Raw genomic sequence first — 23,456 nt, 5'->3', positions numbered from 1 at the left:
AATTCAAATAGCAAAGATTTAAAGAAAAATGGAACTCTCTGGGAGAGTTTAGGCCCCTCATACTAGAAGTGAAGACAGGTGTAGTTTTTCTTTCTTGCAAAACTTTTGTATTTTACTGAAAGGCCTGAGGAGGAAACTCTAGAGATTTCCAGAGGGAGAGGGCTGGAGACTTCCCAGCTGCAAGAGCAATGCTAGTGGAAATCCGAGATGGTAGCAAGTTGGCACTCTGACATAGGAACGCAGAGGCTGGGAAAGAAAGGAAACAAACCCAGAGGTGAAACTAAGTTAGGGATTCTTTATGGAGAAAGAGACCTTTTTCTTCAGCCAAATACAGGTTTTGGAGAACTGAAAGGGTGAGGTTGTAAACGGAACTATTTAAAGTGGTTACATTTTTGTAATTGCACCCCCATGCTTATTGCAGCACTATTCACTACAGCAAAGACATGGAATCAACCTAAGTGTCTATGTATGGATGAATGGATAAAGATGTGGTATATATACACAATGGAATACTATATGGCCGTAAAAAAGAATAAAATCTTGTCATTTGTGGCAACATGGATGGAACTGGGGGTCATTATTTAAGTGAAATAAGCCAGGCACAAATAGAATTATTGTTTATTCTCAATTATCTGTGGGAGCTAAAAAACATGATCACATGGAGATAGAGAGTGAAAAGATAGATACCAGAGTGGAGAGGGAGAGGACGAGAGGGAGAGGATAAAGAGAAGTGGGTTGAAGGGTACAAACACACAGTTAATAGAAGACATAAATTCAGTGTTTGATAGCAGAGTAGGGTGACTATAGTTAACAAAAATGTAGTCAGTGATGGACATCCTAAATACCCTGACTTGATCACTACATATTACATACACATAACCAAATCTCACATGTACTGAATACATCAGCACACATTTTAAAAAATCACATTTTTGTGATCCTTTTCATATTGTTCCATAAGATTGTCTGAAGGGCCTGTAATCCCAGCACTTTGGGAGGCCGAGGCGGGTGGATCACGAGGTCAGGAGTTCGAGACCAACCTGGCCAATATGGTGAAACCCCGTTTCTATTAAAAATCCAAAAATTAGCTGGGCGTGGTGGCGCCTGCCTGTAGTCCCAGCTACTTGGGAGGCTGAGGCAGAAGAATAGCTTGAACCTGGGAGGCGGAGGTTGCAGTGAGCTGAGATCATGCCCCTGCACTCCAGCCTGGGAGACAGAACAAGACTCTGTCTCAAAAAAAAAAAAATTATCTGAGGGGTAGCATATTGAACATTTATTGCTTATAGCAGAGTGATGTAAATTGAGCCATTTAATAATGTCACATTATCTTGAACAGAAAGGAATTAGTGGAAAATTCTACTCTTAGCTGTGAGCTTTGCCAGCAAATGCTAAGGATGTGGGCATTTTATTGACTTAATGGCAGCTCATGAGTAACAGTGAAAGGACAGTAACTGGAGGACCTTCACGCCTTCATGGCTTGTGCGTCTTCCTTTCTCTGAACCGCCAGCCTCCTGAGCTCGGTCCCAGCGCATGCATGGTGCCGCCCATACAGCCCAGCAGCACTGCCATATGGAACCCCACAAATGCCGTAATCCTGCTGGACAAGACGCTGGCATCCCTCTCAGTGGGAGGTTTGTACTCGGAGGATTCCCTAAGGTTCACTGACATGTAAAATATTAAATGCCAAAATGACAAAGCCTGTGTGTCAAGAAATTTCAAGTGCCCACTCTGAAGCAGCAGTTTTATGAAGAAAGGGTTTTTGCAGGGATGGCCTATGGATAAGTTTTAAACTGTTTAATTCTTTCCTTCTCCTCCTCTTCTTTCTTGCTTTCTCCTCCTTTCCCTCCTCCTTCTTCTAGCCTTCTTCTTCTTCAAGAAACAAACTATTTAATACAAGAATTAAGTAATATCTTACCTGAGGAATAGTAAATTCAGGATTATTGACAGGCCCAGCATAGTAAATCTGCTCTGAAAAAATATATAAAGCATAGATGATGTTATTCAATCATTTTAAAAAAATGATTCATTCATATGATCTGTGGTCACACAGATGTGTGACAATTGTTGGCACCAAAATAAGAGCAGCTATTGCTAGAAATGTTTTCATTCCCTGATCTACACCTACCATTCATTCACTTATTCATTCATGCCACAAATATTGGTCGGGCACCTTCCATGTGGCAGGCTCTGTGGATCCCAGGATGAAAAAAAGAAGTCTCTGTCCACACATTGCTTATAGTCTGTTATGGTTTGGCTATGTCCTCACTCAATTCTCATCTTGAATTGTAGTTTCCATAATTCCTGCATGTCATGGGAGGGACCCAGTGGGAGGTAACTGAATCATGGGGGTGGATTTTACCTGTGCTGTTCTCTTGATAGTGAATAAGTCTCATGAGATCTGGTGGTTTTATAAAGGGCAGTTCCCCTGCACACGCCCTCTTGCCTGCCGCCATATAAGATGTGCCTTTACTCCTCCTTTGCCTTCCACCATGATTATGAGGCCTCCTCAGCCCTCTGGAACTGTGAGTCTGTTAAACCTCTTTTTCTTTATAAATTACCCAGTCTTGGGTGTTTCTTCATAGCAGTATGAAAATGAACTAATGCATACTCTACTGAGGACAATGATGTTACAGAAATAACTAAACAAGACGATATCCAGATTGTAACAAGTGCTGGAAAGAGACACCAAGTAATATGAGAGAGGCAGGAGGGTGTGGTGGGGAAGGGGCTAGGCTGGATCCAGGTTGCACAGGGTTAAGTCCCAAGATTAGTTGACTGTGGACAGTTGTTATCTCTTTGGGCTCCGTTTCCTTGTTTTTTTTTTTTTTAAGATGGGTAAGATAATGACAATAACAGTACCTACTTCCTAGGGTGGTGGGGAATTAAAAGAGGTAATCAATAAAAAGCCAGTAATAACAATGCCTGGGAAGCACTCCATGAATACTCGCTAATGCCAGGAACTGGGAGGCACCATGTTCCACAGGGTGGCAGGTCATGGAGGCGTCTATAAGGAGGTAGTATTTGAGCCAAGTCCTGAAGGAGCAGAATGGGCCAAGCATTTAAAGAGCTGGGGGAAGATCATCTCAGAATAACAAAATAAGGACAGAGGCCTTGATGTGGAAAAGAGTTTAGGAAATTGGGAGGACAGAGGGAGATGAGTCTGCTGGAGCACAGTGAACAAGAGGAACTGTGTTGAGAAGACCTTGGAAAGATTGAGGGGTGACAGATATTTTAGTACCTGCAGGAAATGGTAGGGAGTTCAGATTTCATTCCAGAGGCAGTGGAAATGTGTTCAAAGTCATGTCAAAATAGCTAATTTATGTTTTGCAGAGACATTCTGCTGTGTAGAGAATGCAGAGAAGAAGCCAAGTGTGAAGGCTCTTCTGTGGCCAAGGTAAATGATGGATTGGTGAAGGGTGGTGGTGGTGGAGGTAGAGAACACGAATGAGATCACAGCTGTGTTGGGTGATAGCACCCACTGATGAGTGGGTATAGAGAGTGGGGGCCAGGAAGGTTTTGGTTTGAGCATCTGGATAGATGGGGGTGCCATTTATTGAGATTAGGGAAGCCTGGTGAGGAACAGTGTGTGTGTGTGTGTGTGTGTGTGTGTGTGTGTGTATGTGTGTGTGTGTGTGTGATGATTGAAGAGCTCTATTTCTGGGAGATGGTTAATAAGAATCCTTGGAAGCAGTTGGCTATACAAGTCTGGAATTTTAGGGAAAAGGTAAGAATGGAGCTACGAATATCAGAGTGATTAACATGTGGTGATTAAGCCATGGGACAGGATGAGATGCCTCCCTCACCCAAAGGAGATAGAATTAATCAACAGAGGAGAGGACAGGACCTCCTGAGGCCCTCCAACATTCAGAGGTTGGGTTGAGGAGAAGCCAACCAAGGAGACTAAGAAGAGATGGTCAGTGGAGTAGATGGTAGTCAGAGAGTGAGGGATCAAGGAAGCCAGGAGTTGAATGTTTTTCAAACAGGAGGGTATTGCCAGCCATGCTGAATGCTGCTGCTGAGAGTTTGAGGAAGAGGAGAACAGAACTGTGCAGTGGATTTGGCAACATGGAGGTCATATGGTGACCTTGACAAGAACACTGGAGAGATGAGTACAGATGCCTGAATGGGGTGGACTGAAGAGAGATAAGGAGGTGAGGAAGTAAGAGTTTTGTTATAAGAGGGAGCAAAAGAAAAAAAAAAGATAACTGAAGGAGAGTGTGGTATTAAGAATGGCTTGTTTCTTTGTTCAAAATGGGAGACACTGTACCATATTTGTTGTTCCAAGGGAATAATCTTGTAGAAAGAGAGATTGATGATGCAGAAGAGGGAATAACTGAAGACATGAAGGGTTTAAGAAGGTGGAAAGGAAGGCTATTAACACTCCCTCCTGCATTTGAGAGAAGCATGAAAATTACTCCCACAATTGTAGGAGAGAAAACAGAGCAGAATGAGTTCAGGTGTAGATACGTTTGTAGATGGGCCAGTAAACCAATAGTGGGGCTCCTGACTGATTACTTTCATTTTTGCAGTGAAGCTCATAGACAGGTAGGGGCACTAGATGGTGACGGCCTGTGTTGTGTTGAGTAGCAAAAGGAGGAATACAATATTCATGGACAGTGGGGAAGAAATTTACTTGAGAAATACAGTAAGATTTATAGGCAGTGTTGAGTGCTTTTTTTGAGGTTTGTGGCCATAAATTTAAAGATACTCCAGTTAGCCCAGATGTATATTTTCTTAGAGACATTCAGCAGCTCCAATGCTACTGAAGGTCAATGGTTGGGTTGGAGTTTCACTGGACAAGAATGAAAAGAAGAGAAAGTCAAGGCTGTTGGGTTAGATGCAAGGAAAGGATTATAATAATAGACCATAGAATCTAAGGCGAGTAAGGAAGAAAGTGAAGGCAGGAGGGAGTTGTTGATAGTAGCAGTGGGGAAGTGAGTTGAATGGAGTTTCTATTATTGCAGTCAAGGTGCTAGAATTGGTGAGCTGGCAGGATATGAGGAAGCCACGTGGCAGAGGGCTTGACATTTAGATTTCAGAAAGGGTGCATTTTTACAGGCTGTAAGATATCCAGGGCTGACATAAGAGATGGTGGTTGAGGTGTAAAGATGGAAATGGTTGTTGGAAGTAAGGGGGTGAAAGAACTGAGACATCATGGTACTTGGTGGGCCATCGACATCAGTACTGAAGTCAGCAAGAAGGATGATGCCTTGCCCAGCCCCTCAGTGATTACTGCCTCCCCTGTGATTCCCCAGCACTGCAAACTGTGTGTATTTGAAGCATTGTGGTTAGAGCACATGTCCAGGGGTCAGACTATCTGGGCTTGAATCTGAGCTCTTTTTTCTATTAATTGGGCAAGTTACTTAACATGTTTGAGCAGGACATATAGGCACTGTAACTAATATGTGGTTACATATAGAGGGTTCAGAGGGACAGCCTGCCCGGGGTTCATTTGTCATGCTGGTGCTTTGCCCAGCCTGAGGATGCACCCCTTGCATTGCAGTCTATGCTAATGGTGCCCCTAACAGATATGCACTGCAATGGTTCAGCTACTGGAACACGATTTCATTTTTGGAAGTTATCTTTTTCCCAGTAGATACTCTCTGACCCAAGCCAAGACAATCAGAGCACAGAGACAAAGAGACCCCTTCCCAATCTGTTCTGGCAAGAGAAGCAGAACTCATCCATCTCTAGAGCTGCCCACTTTCTGCCTGGTGTTCCAGCTTTCTTGCCAATTCTGTGACTCCTAAATGTCCTTTCAAGAAATTCCCTTTGCTTTTGTTGGCTGGATTGGGTGTCTTCTGCTTGCAACTCAGGATGTGGCTGCTATGGGCATGAACAAGCCAAGAGCACTCCTGCTGGCTGTCAGGGTTTGGACACAGTGTGGCTCAGGAGCAGAATCCAAGAACAAGGACTGGTGTGCCATCCCTGTCTGATCTGGCTGGGTTCCCTTGGGCATGTTTATACCTGCTTTATGCTTCTACAAATTGCTGTAGGGTGGCACAGTGCAAATGACTTGACCTAGGAAGGAGACAGACTTGGGTTTGAGACCCAGCTCTCTGACTCACTAGCTAAGTGATGTTGGGCAATTTGCTCAGCCATCCTGCAACTCAGCTTTTGTGCTTGCAAAATAGAAATAGCAATGCCTTCCCATAGGGCACTGAGAGGACTGGAGAACTTGTGTGTAAAGCCGCTGAGCAGAATGTGGTCCCCAGGAAGGGTAGAAATGGCAATTAGTTATTAACTATATTATTATTTACCCAGGTGTGAAAAACAGTAACAGAATGGACATTCACTTGGTGGATGCTGAAATATGCAATGAGACTAGGTTTTGGAGCTTCTTGCTTGAGCCAGTGTATGTAACTTCTAAGTTCTGTCTGTGCCTTTTTTTTAAACTTTTGTTTTAAAAAATGGATGAGTATGACTCTTTGAAGAACAACACCCTAATGATACCTAACATTTTGTTATGCTTATTTAATGCTCCCGGGGTTTGCTCATTTGTGTTCTTCACCATTAAGAGGTCCTTCACTGGGCTGAGAGGTTTTCATTAAATTGGTCTCTTACAGTTTACAGTTTCATTTGGAGCTTTTTTGGGGGCTCATGAAGTTCTTGAGGTAACTGCAAGTAACTCATGAAATTGTCTTTTTTTTTAACCTGATAAAACAACACCTAAAATTAAATTTTCACTCCATCCTTTCTCAGATTCTCTCCAATTCTGAGATTCCTTTAATTAACATTCTCACACTCCAGGACTATAAAAAGAGCCCCAGTATATTTGCACCCATTTCTTCCGTTCCTTTCATGTGCAATCTTTATCAGTTTTTAATGTGCAGTGGATTAAAGAAATTCACCTCCCTGGTTCTGAACACTTGAAGTCATTTCTGAATATCAGCTTTTTTTTTTGACCTGGATCTTTGGGTGATTGTCATTGAGTGTCTTTTTGAAAAGAAAATTGGTTTTTAAATTGTGGAAATAAAAGGTCCCAAGGGTTTTGGGTGACATCAACTTGATATGAGGGCCTGTGTCTTTCTTTTTTTTTTTGAAACAGGGTCTGGCTCTGTCACCCAGGTTGTGCAATCTTGGTTTATTGCAACCTCCATCTTCCAGATTCAGGTGATCCTCCCATCCTCCCACCTCAACCTCCTCAGTAGCTGCGACTACAGGTGCATGCCACCACACCCGCCTAGTTTTTTGTAGAGATGGGGTTTTGCCATGTTGTCCAGGCTGGTCGCCAACTCCTGAGCTCAAGCGATTCACCCACCTTGGCCTCCCAAAGTGCTAGGATTACAGGCCTGAACCACTGCACCCGGCTGGTCCTGTGTCTTGGTCTGCCTCTTTCTGTTCTCAATAACCAGTGCAGATACAGCCTGCTGACTGCATGAACTCTTCTAGGCCACCCTCTCCCCATTTCCTAGCCCTTGCTAGGATCTTGCTGGAATTCCTGCCAATTTCCCAAATTTATTATAAAATGTCATTAATGCTTAAGCATTTTTAGGGTGCTTAACAGTATAAAAATACTCAAGACTTATAATTATGATGACTAGGCCAATTGGCATATCCAGAACAAATATTTTTGTTTAAAAAATCATTCATTCATTTACCTAGCATTTTGAGTCCCTTTCCCACCTGCTGGGCCCAGTAGGGCAGGGTAGAGGGGAGGCAGTGTTCTTTTTTGCCCCAGTTATATTGAGAAATGATTGACAAATAAAAATTGTATATATTTAAGTTGTATAACATGGTTAACATATCCTCACATAGTCACCTTTCATGTGTGTGTGTTTGTGTGCGTGTATGTGCCTGCATGTGTGTGTTTGTGTGCATGCATGCATTTGTGTGTGAATATATGTGAGTTTTTGTGTGTATGCATGCTTATGTGCATGCGTGTGTGTTTGTGTGTTGTGAGAACGCTTGAGAGCTACTCTGTTAGCAATGCACGATACATTGTGATCAACAGTAGTCAGTGTGCTGTACGTTAGGTCTCCAGAACTTACTCATCCTCTAACTGCAAGTTTGCACCCTTTGACCACCACCTCTTCTTTTCCCATACTCCTTAGACCCTGCCAACCACTCATCTACTTTTACTATGAGTTTGGCTTTTATTTTTGGATTCCACATATAAGTGAGATCATGCAATATTTGTCTGCCTTATTTCATTTAGCATAATGTCCTCCAGGTTTGTCCACATTGTTGCAAATGGCAGAATTTCTTTCTTTTTTAAGGCTGAATCATATTCCATTGTGTGTATAGACCAAATTTTCTTTATCCATTCATCTGTCGCTGTTGTTTTTACGTCTTGGCTACTGTGACTAATTCTGTGAGAAATTCCCACTGTTGGTGGGAATGTAAATTAGTACAGACACTGTGGAAAACAGTGTGGAGATTCCTCAAAAAATTAAAAATAGAACTTCCATATGATTCAGCAATCCCACTTCTAGGTATATATATCTCCAAAGGAGATGAAATCAGTATCTGGAAGGGATACCTGCATGCAGAGAGGCAGTGTCAACCTGGGAGGATGCAGCCCTCACTCTCCCCTCCAGGTGAGACCAAGAGCAAAGAGCAAAGTGGGAGGAAGCTCAGAGTCTGTGATGACATCTGGCGCGTGGAGGACCAAGGTGAGGGGCCAGAGGACGAAGAGGAAGGTGGGAACAATGTTACAGACCAACCAAGAGCATCGTCTCTGGAGGAGGAGGGAGGGAGTGCATGGCTTTATTCTAGTGAGCTCTGGATACAATCTTTATTCCTCTCTTTACCTCTGCGTATTTCCCGAGAGAACCAGATCTGGAAGATGGGGAAGGCCCAGGCATTGCTTCTCATCCCATCCCCTCTGATCTGAAGCTTTGCTCTCTTCAGTTTCTGACCCTCGAGGATGTAGTTGTTACTGTTGCCTTAAGACTTGGAGCTGGTAGGTTAGGCCTCTCATTTAAGGTAATAACAAACTTGCCTTGGGGTAGGGACTGATAAGAGTGTCCACTGCCTTCAGGGCAAATGTCACTGTAGCTAGATCCCAGTGGGCCTTAAAGGCTGGAGGTTTCTTCAGGTTTCCATGGATTCCAGGCAGTGTGGGTAGGTAAGCTCCAGGCTAAGCCAGGCCTAATTGTAACTTTTTAGTATTATTTTTCAGTGTGTCCTAATTTGGCAGCTCCTTAAGCTCCCAGGCCATTCAACTCTTATCCTCTGAGCCTCTGAGTCCTTTGTGTCTCTCCTGGAGGGGTCCTCCTGGGACTCTCAGTGCTGCAGGCTTGGCTGCTCCATTTCAGAGGGGGTTCTGCTGGTCCTCCCCATACAGTTGCACAGAATGTGCCTGGCTGAGGGTTAAGTGGGAATAGAAATCCAGCTGTGCCCTACTGGGTCAGGGCCTGTAGCCCAGGACTGGGCTGAATCCCACCAGCATATGCTTTTAGTGGTCTGGGCCACATCCTCTCAGCCCCTGGTGGAATCCCGGCTGCTGGAGTGGGCATCAGCAGGGCCTCTGATGTTACTCCATGTCAAGGAACTGCCCCTCTGCATGCTTTCCTGCTTCAGAGAAGCCCATGAAGGGCAACTGGGAAGTGCAGGGATGTGAACTCCTGAAGCCTCTTGACCCTGAGAAGGACAATTCTGAGGCACACACTGCGTTTCCCCAGGGGTTGCTGAGGGATGGAGCCCTAGCTCCCTGTGCTGGTAATCAGCTCCCTGATGCATCTCTTACTGGCTTTCCCCATCACCCTTGCTTCCTGGCATCATGGCCCCATGTACAACCCACCCCCAAGTCCTTGAACCTGGCTTTACTTGGGGGTACCCCAAACTAGAAACACTTCCTGGCAGAAGGTGCCCCTTTTTCTAATGTATACCAAGGCCATGGATGAGCTAGTGGTGGCCCTAGCCACCTGGCTGCTGATACGTTTGCACCTGTTTCTTGTGATGGAACCACCTAGTTCAGAAATGGTACCCGAATGCCCTGGAACCTGTTCCTTGACGTTTATGCCAAAGACCAGGAAGGAGAATTTTCATGCCCTGGATTATCTCTTTGAATTCTCTGAATCTCACAGTCTGGGAGAAGACAGGTGCTGAGTGACAGGGACAGGAGGTGAAGATCACAGCTGTGCTCCAAGGGGAGGAACAGGGTATGTGAGGAAGCCTGTGAGTTTTAGAAAAGAGGGACTGGAGGAAGCAGGAGAGGGGCACAGTGAACTCTGTCTTTGTTTTCTTCATTCAGTTGGATGGAGAGTTACTGTCCCTGAATAGTGCACAAGTGTCCAATAGTGCATAAGTGGAATAACCTATAATAAATCAAGTTAACTCCAATAAAGTGGATTTGAAAACTTTGGGACTCTTTGGCAAGTCAAATGGCCTTTTGTTGGAGGATTATTTCTGTTGCTCCACAATTAGAACTTGCTCAACTTTATTTCTAAATGTTTCTTGGGGATGTCCAGCGTTTGGTCTCACCCCATTGGCTGTGTGAAGGGTCAGCGTGTTCTGGGAATAGTTGCTGTGGTGTTTTTGGGGTCACAACTGTACTTTAGAACTCATGACGGTATAATGTGAGTTTGGATGACTTTTTCTATACATGGGTTATCTTAGTTTTGCTTCCAGCTAACTCTACTTTGATATCTCTCCCTGTCCATTTGACGAGGCATGTGAGATTTTATTTTATGGCCTTTCACTACCTAGAGAAATTTAATGTTATTTACAACTTGAAAACGTTCACTGTGTACTTCTAATGAATCATTTATAAAATTAGAATTTTTCCTGGGTTTCTTCACTCATGGTCCTCTCCTTAGGACTCTGCAGTGATTCAGAGATGTACTCATCTCTACCCTCCTTTTCTTTTGTTTTTTGTTTTGTTTTGTTTTGTTTTTAGAGAGAAATCTCACTCTGTTGCCCAGGGCTGGAGTGCAATGGTGTGATCATAGCTCACCACAGCCTTAAATTCCTGGGCTCAAGTGATCCTCCTGCCTCAGCTTCCCAAGTAGCTGGGACTACACCACCATGCCCAGCCAATTTTTAAATTTTTTTTAGAGATGGGGGTCTTCCTGTGTTGCCCAGGCTGGTCTCAAATTCCCAGCTTCTAGCAATCCTCCCTGCCTCAGCCTCTATAGATGCTGGGATTAGAGGCATAGCCACTGCACCCGGCTATCCCTGCCCCCTCCTGCCTTTTTTTTCTTTAATTTTTTTTTCCAGAGTTGAGGTTTCTCTATGTTGCCCAGGCTGGTCTGGAATTCTTGAGCTCAAGCAATCTGTGCCCCTCGGCCTCCCAAAGTGCTGAGATTACAGGTGTGAGCCACTGCACCCGGCCTCTCCCTACCCTTTTTATTTCTAATAGAAGCTGGTTTTCTCTCCATAACAAACATGATGAAGGACTCCTTGCCGTCTTACCATCTTTCTTTGCCAAGAATGGGCGCAACACATTGGCTGTCATTGACTCCTAGCCAAATCATTTCTTCTCTGGTTAGAGGGCATGCAGGTGGTGGTTTTATGGGGGAAAAGTGACAATAATGGCCCAATAAGGCAAGCCCTTGGGAGCAATGATACACTCTCCTAACAGAAAGATTCATCTCTTGCCTCAGATTTGTGAGCAAGTGCATTATCTGTGAAGTTCTCAGAGTTGTTGGACTTCTATGAAAGCATTTTAATTGAAAACCTATGGAGTTTGAGTTTTTCCCATATTATACACAGTTTTGGGCCTTTTCACATGGCACACAGAGTTCAGCAAGGCATGCTGGTTTTCCAGTTGGGGGTTGTGCAGGCTAGTAATGGCCCCCCAAAAGAGGTCCAAGTCATAATCCCCAGAAACTGTGAATATGTTACCTTATATGGCAACAGGAACTCTGCAGATGTGACTAAATTAAAGATTTTGAGATGGGGAGATTATCCTGTGTGGCCCAGGGGGGCACAATGTAATCACAGAGGTCCTTATAAGAGGGAGGTAGAAGATCAGAAGGAGAAGGCCAGGTGGAGATGGAAGCAGAGAGTAGAGTGATGCCACTACAGGCCAAGGAACGCAGCAGCCTCTAGAAACTGAAAAAGGCGAGAAAGCCGGCTCTCCCTGGGCCTCCAGAAGAAACACAATTCTATGATACTTTGATGCTAGCTTTCTGATATCCAGACTATAAGAGAATCAACTGATGGTGTTGTCAATGGCTACGTTTATGGTGATTTGTTACAGCAGCTATAGAAAGCTAATACAGCGGTCTTGGATTAAGAAAGGAGGGACCAGGTGATGAGCCTGAGAAGGGACAAGGGTGGTGGCTTGTTTGTAATTTGTGCTCTCCACAAAGGGCCCTTCAGAACGATGACACGGATGTAACCTAGGATTTGAGCAGAACAGAAAGTACTTGGGTTTAGGGCTGGGCCAGAGAGTAGAATTTCTAACATAAACTCACAAACGAGCTCAGGATGGACTGTTAAAAATACTTTAGAGCAGTATAGATACTACTAGGTCAGATCTATGCAATAGAACATTCCACAAAGATGGGAATGTTCTGTGTCTACACCATCAAATACAGTAGTCACCAGGCATGTGTGGCTATTAGGAGCTTGAAATATGGCTGGTAGGACTGGTGCACTGAATTTTTAATTTAATTTAAATGTAAATTCTTCATATAGCCACATGTGACTTGTGGCTGTCATATTGGACAGTGCAATTCTAGATCAGCACTGGCTAAGAGAAATATAATGTGAACCATATATGCAACATAAAATTTTCTAGTAACTATACAAAAAAAGGAAGAGGAAATAAGTGAAATTAATTTAGTAATATATTTTGTCTAACCCACTTATTAAAAATACTACCACATCAGCATGGAACCAATATAAAGAGTCTTAATGAGATATTTACATTATTTTTTTCATACTTTGTACCAAGTCTTCAAAATCCGGTGTGTATTCTGTACATTTCACTTTGGACTGGCCGTGCTGCTAGTACTTAATGGCTGCAGGGGCCAGTAGCTATTGTCTGGATGGTGCCGACTATTTAGTCATTGATGAGGAAGCGGGGCCTAGCAGGGAAAATGACTTTTTCAGCGGCATTCTGTCTGCAAGACCTGTTTGTCTGCTGTCCTGTTTCCCCCTCTGAGAGATACATAACTTCCAGCAGCAAAGCAAAAAGAATTTAAGTTTTTTTGTTCCACCTACCAACTAATTCCTAAGTTTTGTGGACAAATACTTTATACAACATTCAAAATACGACTTATAAATTGGTGGGCTAGTTAGATTCCTAGAAATGGAAATGAAGTAGATGATGATGGAAGCAAAGAGAAGAAATTGACTTGATCCTCATAAACCTGGACAACCCTGGGAAAGAGTAACGCGACTGGAAAGCTAAACAAACAGACATCACAGAGGGCTGCGTTTCTCACACTGGGGGGCTCCGGGCTCACACACATCAGGGCTCTCGGGATGTTTAGTTTCTTAAAATGCAGATACCAGCGGCTCTGGGATCCGATTGGGTGATAAGGGGGAGCCGTGAGTTGGCCTTCTTAATTAGCTTCCTAAAGGATTATTACATCAAAGTATGACACTGAGCTGGATTTCTGAAATTCCATAACGGTCAAGGATTTTTAAAGAAGCTTGTTTTAGAAAATTAAGTGTTTCTGGTCCTCGGTCATCCTTAGTCATAGTATGCTGGGCTCAAGGAACATAAAGAATTGACAGATGTCAAAGTACAGTTGCAGCACGGTTGGCTCATTTACAAACGTGCTTGAATTTGAGGATGGGGAGAAAGCACCCAGGGCTCTAGAATTCCTTAAAAAACAGTATGTGGCCAGGCACGGTGGCTTACACCTGTAATCCCAGCACTTTGGGAGGCCAAGGCGGGCTGATCACGAGGTCAGGAGATCGAGACCATCCTGGCTAACAAGGTGAAACCCCATTTCTACTAAAAATACAAAAATTAGCCGGGCGTGATGGCAGGCACCTGTAGTCCCAGCTCCTTGGGAGGCTGAGGGAGGAGAATGGCATGAACCTGGGAGGCGGAGCTTGCAGTGAGCCGAGATGGCGCCATTGCACTCCAGCCTGGGCGACAGAGCGAGACTCTGTCTCATTAAAAAAAAAACAACAAAAAACAAAATCCAATATGCTTCCTTTCATTCCATTTAGCAAGAAAAAGTGCTCTTTTGCTTAGTCATTGCTTGTACCCTCTGTAGGGTGGCTACAGTTTTAGTTCTGTTTTTTTTTTTTCAGTTTGAGGGTAGGAGTTCTGCTAATGCAATAAGTAAACCATTGTTTTTGGTGATTCTGCATGAATTTGCTGCAGCAGCAGCTGCCTGGTAATCACAAGCAGGAAATCTACCATTGAAGTCTGGAGACAAGGAATAATACATGAAAAGAAGAAGGGAATGAAGGGGAGATGATGGTGCTTCAAATTTCCAATTCCATGAGAGATGCAAATGACACTCTCTCCCCAGAGAGACAAGAGGGCCAGGGAAACTTCGCCTTGTTCAACCATCAGAAAATATGCAGGCTTGGACCAAAGGCATCTTCCTGCTACCTGTAAGGAAAAGGTCTTAAACTTCTAAGCCTCAATGACTCCACTGCCTCTTCATGTGCCTTGTTAAAATGCAGACTTCCAATCTGAGATGGATGATGACTTGAGGGGCTCAGAACCCTTGCTTGAGAAATCTGTCATCAGCTGCACCAAGTTGCTGCCATGGATCACTTATTGAATGCTTGCTGTGTGCAGAACACCATTCTATGGCTATATGTGTATTATCCCATTTTACTCTTATGACTATCCCATGAGGTCACTTGTATTTTCTTTATTGTATAGATGAGGAAACTGAGGCTCAGAGAGATTAAGTTACTTGTCTGAGGTCACATAAATGGTAAGTGGCAGTAAAGATTCAGCTGTATGTAGGTCTGGCTTCAAATCTTGTGCATAACCACCAGGCTAGTGGTTCTCAAAGTGTGGTCCCTGGGCGAGCATCATCAACCTCACCGGAGGACTTGTAAGAAATGCAAATTCTCAGACTCCCCGCCTGATGTACGAAACTGGAAACCCTGGGGCTAGGTCCAGCAACTGTGGTTGAACTTGGGCTCCAGGTGATGCTGATGCCTGCTCAAGGTTGAGAACCACTGGACTGGGCTATGGTCTCTGCTCTCCAGCGGCAGCACTGCAGGCTGATGAGTCAGGGGACAGGAAATGCTTCCAGAATAATGTTGGTTTTGGTAACATGCTGCCTGCAGCTACAAAATGACAGTGGGGATAATAATGGCAAGAGAAATAGTGCAATTTTCCAGGTCACAGAAAGCTAGCACTCCCTCCACGGGTCTATAGATCCACCCACGAGAAGAGGAGCCAAGACACATGAATTCCCATCTGAGCCACTTTGTCACTGGGGAGACTGGCAGCAGTTGAAGGGTAGGACCAGAAGCTAGGATTGGGGGAAGCTGGGAATGAAGTGCGGCGATGGAAAGCCTGCAGCTTATGAAGGAGCAGGAAGTCTAAAATGGCCCAGAAATCAAAGGTGAGCAAACAAGTATAACATAGGTGATACCCTAGAAAACATGTACAGTAGACAATAGTCCCCCTTATCTGCAGTTTCACTTTCTGCAGTCTCAGTTACCTGTGGTCAATTGTGGCCTGAAAATGTTATGGTATTTTGAGAGAGAGAGAGAAAGAGGGAGAGAGAGAGTGAGAGAGAAAGACAGAGAGAAAGAGAAAGAGGGACCATACTCACATAATTTTTATTATAGTAAATTGTTATAATTATTCTATTTTATTAGTTGTTATTGTTAATTTCTAACTATGGCTAATTTATAAATTGAATTTTATCATAGATATATGTATATATGGGGAAAATAGTAAATATAAAATTTGTTACTGTTCATGGCTTTAGGCATGCACTGGGGGTCTTGGAACATGTCCCTGTCAGGTAAGAGGGGACTACTGTATTTTAAAATTTAGGCTTCTGTTAAGCTGCTTATTCCCCTTCTGTTATAGCCTAAATCAATGCCTGAATTCCTGGGGCTTGCATTTGTTAATGTATGTGCAGTGAACATGAAACAACTGAATCATGAAGCCCATGGTACTGGGGCCATGGCTGGGGGCATGCTTTAGAGAGGTTGTCAGGTCATCAGCATAGATTAATTTCTTCAAGGTAGCACCTGCTGGGAAGGTGGTTTGGCCCTGTCTTCTACTTCAGCAGTGCAGGGGGTAAGGATTTGTGGATTTTTTCCAAATCTAGGCAGTAAACAGATTGCATTCCCAGCACTCCCCCCAAATTCCCTTCATTTCCTAGATCTGTGGAAAGGAGCACATTGAAACAGAAATAGAGGAGGCCGTAGAAATCTAACTGATGGAATCTGACTGCTAATCTAGATATTATTGTTAAGACAGAATTTTGAATTGATGCAGACAGTGAGATCGAGAAGGCTCTGCAATGAATGATGCTGGGAGGATCACCAGGTCCTAGTGTTCAGCATGAACCAGGACCAGAAGAGAAACATCTAATTAAGGAAGGTAATGAAAAGGAAGGGAGGATGGGTAACCATAAGCACCCACCATGGTTACACCTTTGACTTATCTGTATGTGTAAAATCAGTGAGTATTATAACAGAATCTCTTGGATGCTGTCACAAAAATATCTGCCTTATGGGCAATATTATATTATGCCAGACTTTGAATACAGTTCTCACGGGATCTACTCTGTTTTATATTGAAATTCATCTAATTATAATGTATTTCTCACTTTGGTCAAACAGTAGGAAAGTTCAGATTTACACAAAAGATAAACCAGGGACCAGTTATTTTCTCAACGAGAGGATTCTTCAGATTGCAAAAGGTTGCATCATAATATTTCTTTTAATTGCAAGCTTTAAATATTAATGCATTTAAAATCAAGTTTAAACCAAATTATTTTTTCTAGTTTGCATATTGCACACAGGAAGGTATGTTTATCTGTTGAATGTGTTTCATAATGGATTTTGCTTATACTGAGAAGTAGCTTGTGCAGGCATGTATGAGCCATGAATCAGCAGTTCTTGTGGGCACCATTATCTTCTGCACCTCTCTGGGATCCTGACATGAATAAGGCATCATTAAGTCCTCTCAGGTTTTCGGTTGGATTACATCAATCACAGCTTTCAAGGTCTCAAAGAAGATTCCTTGACCTACAGGACACTCTAATTTATAATCATATACACTCAGTGTATACACACGTGCACACACACACACAATTTATTTAACTCGCTTAAGCCTTTAATTTCAGTTGATTTTGGCAGTAGGTTGTGTACAATTGATATCTGCAAGTCAGTCTGTGAATCAATACACAAATTATTTTTGAAAGAGTATTACTCACTTGGTGCTATGGAACCAAGGCCACTTTGCCTGGGTTGATCTACCCTGGTCAGAACTCACAGAGGTTTGGCCAGAACCAGGTTTGACAATTGACATGTCTCTTATTATCAAGTGTGAAAATCATGTGTTCTGTGGACACACTGGGGCGAACAACACACACTGAGAGGTCTGTTGGAGGGTGGGGGATGGGAGGAGGGAGAGCATCAGGAAAAATAGCTAATAGATGTTGGGCTTAATACCTAGGTGTTATCATGGGATGGTATCACAGATCATCATGGGATGATCTGTGCAGTTATTCACCATGGCACACGTTTAACTATGTAACAAACCTGCACATCCTGCACATGTACCCCTGAACTTAAAATAGAAGTTGGAAATAATATAAAACAATTTTTAAAAAGAAAGAAAATCATGTGCTCATTCTATTTACTTTATGGCTTTAATCTGTGTCTCTACCCAGATCTCCAGGTTCACTTCCAGTTGAGAACCTCACGTCTCCATGGCCCTACACAATATGTTCTTGACAGTCCAAACATGAGCCACCTTTAGGTCATTTCTCTCCACTTTTTAATTAGGTGGAGCTTGTGGAGCAAGAATGAAGTGTTGCTTCTACTTCCCAGGGCGATACCTGAGTTTCAGGCTCCACAGTACATCTTACAACCAAATTTTGGCTCTATTTAACTTATTTCGCTTTCATCTTCCTGACGTGGGATATTCTAGGAAACTGCTTGAACAAAATGAACCTCATTGAGAGTGGACATCAAGATGTGTTGAACGCTTGATAAATCAGAGACTGAAAGAGACTGGAGTGAACTTGACTCCATTCCAAGCTAGACAGGGCTGTGGGTGTCTCATGTGTGGTGCTGGTGAGTGCTGACAAACCCAGACTTTGGGAAAAGTCTTTATGTCAGACTACTGTGGGCTAGGGTGACAGATCACACTTTGATAGATGTCAGGTTCCCTTGAAGGGAGTAGACATTCCTCAGATTATACATTCTGGGTGGAAGTCAAGCCAGTGGTAGAAAATAAAAATTTTAGAGGCTGACCTTAGATCAAAGGAACAAGACAAAACAGAACAGAACAACATAGCCATGAAAGACTTGTTTAGTTACTGGTCAGGAAATTCTGGGATCCTGAGCAGGTTGGCAGTGTGAGATGTTATGGACTGGCTGCTCCTCGGGCTCTACAGTGAACCAGTTTGAGTCCTCTGGGCTGTTTCTATGACAGACCCACCAGAGTTTATCAATCAGCCCTGCAGTTTTCACAAAATGCTCCAACCCTCTGCCTCAAGGTCCCTCAGGTAGGGGAGGAAGCCCAGGGACTCAGTGCTGTGATTCCTAACACGTAAGACACATCACATATCTTATTTAGTCTCCACTCTTACCCAATAATGAATTATTATAGCCACTCTCATTTGATAGATGCAGTAATTGAGAAATAGAGAAATGAAATGGCCCTCCAGACTGTCCATGGCAGCTGTGGTGAGGGAAGGAGACCTCCAGGCCTGCTCTCTGGCTTTTTCCTAAGGTGCTCTTCCTCCTGCCAGCTGCCACTCTGACCAGTCTTTCTCTTAAGTCCCTTTTGCCCCAAATCTAATTTGTTGGCACAGGCCTTATAAAGCAGAGTCAAAGCACAGGTGTGGCATTATCCTTGGTGTCCTGGATCTGAATTGATGCTGCAGCTCAGGTCAAGTGTCCACCTGGTGACAGCCCCCACGTACCTGTGCTCAGTAACTCTGGCTAAGAGCCCTGGATTCTGATTTACCTTCTAGCAGTGGTTCACAAAAGTTAACATGCCACAGAACCACTTAGAACAGGATTGATCGGTCAAAAGAATAATAATATTTCACCACATGTAAGAATTAAATGAAATTAAAATTTCAGTGTCCATAAATAAATTAAACAAAACCAAATCAATTATAAAATACATGCAGCAGATATCGACATACCTCACTTCATGTAATCTGGGCACACAGCCATGTCCACTCATTTTCATATTATCTCTGCAAGGGCAGAGTTGAGCAATTGCCAGAGACCATATGGTCTGCAAAACCTAAAATGTTTACTATCCTTCCCTTTCCAGAAAAAAGTTTGCCAACACGTGGCCCAAAGGGCTTGTTAAAATACAGATCACTAAGCCGCAACCCCAGAGCTTCTGATTCAGTAAGTCTGGGTAGGGACCAAAAATTTGCCATTTCTAATAATTTCTTAGATGATGCTGATGTTGCTGGTCTGAGGACCACACTTTGAGAACCACTGCCTTATAATAATGGCTGGTTATGCCCAAAGATGATCCTTTGATTTCTGTAATTTTGTTACGCCCTTTAAATCTTTCTCCTGTCTTAGTGGAGGGCTGAAATGAGTTTACTTCTTCTGTAGCAGAGCTTTCTTTATGTTTACGGAAGATGTACAGCAGAGGGGTTTGGAGCCGGATAGAAACCCAGTTCCACCCCCGGCTGGCTTTGTGACCTTGGGTAAGTTAGACTCAATTTCCTCATCTGTTAAGATGAGGGTGTATACAGGAAAAAACAGTTTTTTTCCTCCCATATTCTCAACACAGAGCACTTCTGGTCACCACCTGGCTTGGCTCTCACTCCTAGAGATTCTAATATCATTGGTCTGGGGTATGGCCTGGATGTTGGGAGCTTCAGAATTATAAAGGGAGATAATAATGCAGCACTGTCCAATAAAAATATTAAAGAGAGTCACACATATAATTTGTGTTTTCTAGGAGCCACATTTTAAAAGGTGAAATTAATTTAAATATAGTATTAATATCTTATCATTGATAAATGATTAAAATAATATATTAATGATAAATTCTACTTAACTCAGTATATTCCAAATATTAACATTTCAACATATAACCAGTGGAACAATGATAGAGATATTTTACATTCTTTTTCTCAGACTAAAGCTTTGAAACTGAGTCTGTACTTTACACTTACAGCACATCTCTATTCAGACTGGCTACATTTCAGGGCTCAGTTGCGACCTGTGGCTTGTGGTCATTGTTTCAGAAAGCACAGGAGTAGTTAATGTGCGACCAAGATGGAGAGCCACTGGGGTAAGGGTGCGCTTGGTGTTTGCAGACCAGACCAAAGCTCCTGGACTACACAGGGGTTCTATTGGCATTGTTGTTCTTGAGGATTGAGGGAGTTGGCTGCAGCTTCCCTCCTTTGGGCTAGGAATTAGGTGTGGTCATTAAGGACATTCAGTGAAGCTCAATTTAGTCTTAAAAGTGGATGTGTAGCTTATGGAACCTGTTTGAAAGCATGGTGATCAACTAAAGCAAATAAATCTAAATGACTCGATGCTATCAGAGGAGACAGAAGGACCAAGGCAGCTCTAACAGAACAGAAAGTAAAACAGTGGCCAATTTTGTCTCCTTCTCAGTGAGCCCACAGCCTGAGTAAATGGGGCTGTGGGTATCCCAGGCAAGAGGATGGCTGTTAGATCATCCCTTGATATTCTATGCAACTCTTTGATTCAGAAATTTCTATTCAAGTCCAAATATCACTGGATATTACATAGGCTGTAATTCTCTTTGAAAACTCTTAGATTTATTCCTAGGGGAAGAGAATTTATTCTCTCTATTCTTTCCTATAATGATAAACTAACACTTAAAAGAGTAACCTTGCAAATTTATCATAAAAGCAAGAGAGATTTCCAAAAAAGACAAAAATAAAGATCTGTAGAGATAAGCACTCTTAGCACTAAAGTGTGTACTCTTTCAGAGTTTTTTTGGTGTGTACACTTACGCACATTTTATACAATAGGATTCAACAGTGACTACACTTTTATAGCATGCTTCTTTGTCACAGAATATTCTTACAAGTATATTTTCATGTAATTTAGTAATCCACGGCATCATTTTAAAATCACAGCATATTGTACCTTTGTTTGGCTGAATAATGACCTACTTAGTCAATGCCCTATCATTGGCCATATATGCTATTTCCTCCACATTGTCAATCACAGTGTAAGTAATCATACTGAAAGAGCATCAGCTGGTCTTTGAATCCAATGTGATGCTTGTCGTAAAGCTAGCTGAGGACAAGGCAGAGGGAAAGGAGGCAACATTTCAGTCTCACTAAGCCTGACCCATTTTGTGTTTTATTTGGCTTGGAGAAAAGCCAGCGAGATGCAGTTTGCAGAGGAATGCATAGTAATGCCATGGCAATGATACCCAACAGCTCAACTGCCAGTGACACCACAATGTGCCGCCCACAGTGGACATTAAGTTTTCTCACCGCTCTGCTAAGAAGGACCTGCAAGCCCCAGAGCAAGCCTTTTTATGTGTAACATGTCAACAGCAGCTTGCGCTTGGATTTGGATTGACTTTAGTTCTCCCTGGTGCCATTTTTTCCCTTTCTGGTCTTACTATTAATCATTTCTTTGGAATAGAATCATTCCTGCAGTAGGTTTGTGGGTGGGTTAAAAAAATTTAATAATCCAAAAAGCCTCTGACTTTAAGATTTTAGTTTCTCTGACTTACGTAGTTTACACAATTATTTGTTCATGCAGCATTTGTATATCACTTTTCTGATCATTTTACACTATATGATATTTTACACTATATGAAGTTTTCTAGCAATTTCCCCAATGCCAGCTTCTCAATTTGCTTATGCAGTCATCACTACCATTGCAATAAAGCAGATAAATAGCTGCAGAGCTGTCCAACATTCAAATAAGGCAAACGTCAGCCTTTTGAGCTGCTAAACTGAATTGAATACCTCAAACTGATTTAGGGAACCATCTCTCTTCTGTTTTATCAATCCTATTAAAACCTTACACAGGCAAAAATAGCAAGGTTTTCTTATACTTGGAGGACCAGGAAAATGTACTCTCTGCTAGGGTTTGATGCATGTTTTGTCTTTCTGCCATGCATAAGCAGCCTTAAGTAGTCATTTTTAAGGTGAACTAGTAAAACTGTGTTCAATCCATCATATGTTCACATGCAAATGCAATAAAACAAGTATCAATTGTGTCTTTACTTTGTGCCAGGTCTCTTTGCCATGTCAGCAGAGACAGATAGGAGCAAGAAATATGCCTTCCTTCAAGGAGTTTAAAGTTTAATTGGGAGGGACACACACACTAACCGTAAAATTCAATTCCATCTGAGATAGGAACTACAGCAGAAGTAGGAACACGATGCTCCCAGAGCACGCAGAGGGAGCACTTCATCTGTTGGGGCTGGAGGAAGCTTCAGAGAGAGAGAGAGAGACAGACAGACAGAGAGAGAGACAGACACAGAGACAGAGAGAGAAACAGACACAGAGACAGAGAGAGAAAGGGATACTTGAGCTAGGTCTGGATGAAAAGCAAATGGCAAGTGGGCCACACATGCTAAGGGGACCATCCAAACAATGTTGCAGGTGTTAAAATGCAGGCTCTGAAGAGAAAGTGGCAAAGGATTCCTTAAGGTTGATGCCTAAGGTATGTATGGGGGGTGGAGCAAGATGTGGCTGAAGAAGGGAGGAAAGGAGGGAGGGATGGGGGGAGAGAAGGGGGAGAGGGAAGAAGGGGAGGGAGGGAGGGAGGGAGGAAGGGGAGGAAGGGAAGGAGGGAGGAAGGACTGACTGTGAGTGAGGAGCTCCGGGTCGGCCCAGCTGAGGGCAGGTGGAAAAGGTTAAATAGGGACGGACTAATGATGAGTTCATCATTCTAAGGAAATGCACAAACATATTTGATTAATCAGAAATGTCTCCAGTAAGTTGAGAGAGGAAAACTGACTTATGAGTTTAAGGTGGGTTAGCTAAGAAAAAAAAAGTCCCAATTTGAAACAAAGTCAGATCACTGGGCAGAAAGATTTCTGAAATGATAATTTTAAATAAACCCCTGGCCAAAAGCAAGACACACTCATTTGTTGTATTGCTTGTTCTTTTATTCATTCATTCATTAAAGCTAAAATTGGAGTCAGCCTGCCTGGGTTAAAGCCATGGCTCCTTCAAGCTCTGTGACTTGGTGCAAGTTCCTAAACCCCTCTGTGCTTCAGTTACACATTTATGAAGTTGGAATATTAATGTAGTATTAACTTGTAAGGTTGGTGTGGGAAGTAAATGACTTATTGGGTCTAAAGCTCTTATAACAGGGCCTGGTACGAATGCTCAATCGTGTTAGGCATTTTGCTCTGTGTGTGTCTGTATTCAGAGCTCTCTGTGTGTCAGCCACATTTG

General features: G+C 42.9%; 1 protein-coding gene across 2 annotated transcripts in view; it reads right to left on the bottom strand.

The window, feature by feature from the left end:
* Positions 1-23,456, bottom strand: part of LY86 (lymphocyte antigen 86) — a 65,316-nt gene that overhangs the window by 4,634 nt on the left and 37,226 nt on the right. The window contains exon 4 of one of the 2 annotated variants that reach the window (XR_008503230.2): positions 1,201-1,968. Coding sequence is in view for 1 of the 2 variants with exons in the window: in XM_054492198.2 (XP_054348173.1) it covers positions 1,916-1,968 (53 nt within the window). In the remaining variant the exon portion in view is untranslated. The remainder of the gene's footprint in view (positions 1-1,200; positions 1,969-23,456) is intronic. The other variant, XM_054492198.2, reaches the window with a different exon arrangement.

Source organism: Pongo pygmaeus, chromosome 5 (assembly GCF_028885625.2).
Source record: "Pongo pygmaeus isolate AG05252 chromosome 5, NHGRI_mPonPyg2-v2.0_pri, whole genome shotgun sequence".
Classification (NCBI taxonomy): Eukaryota; Metazoa; Chordata; class Mammalia; order Primates; family Hominidae; genus Pongo; species Pongo pygmaeus.
The sequence above is the reverse complement of the archived record's forward strand: the minus strand, read 5'-3'. Positions and strand labels throughout refer to the sequence as shown.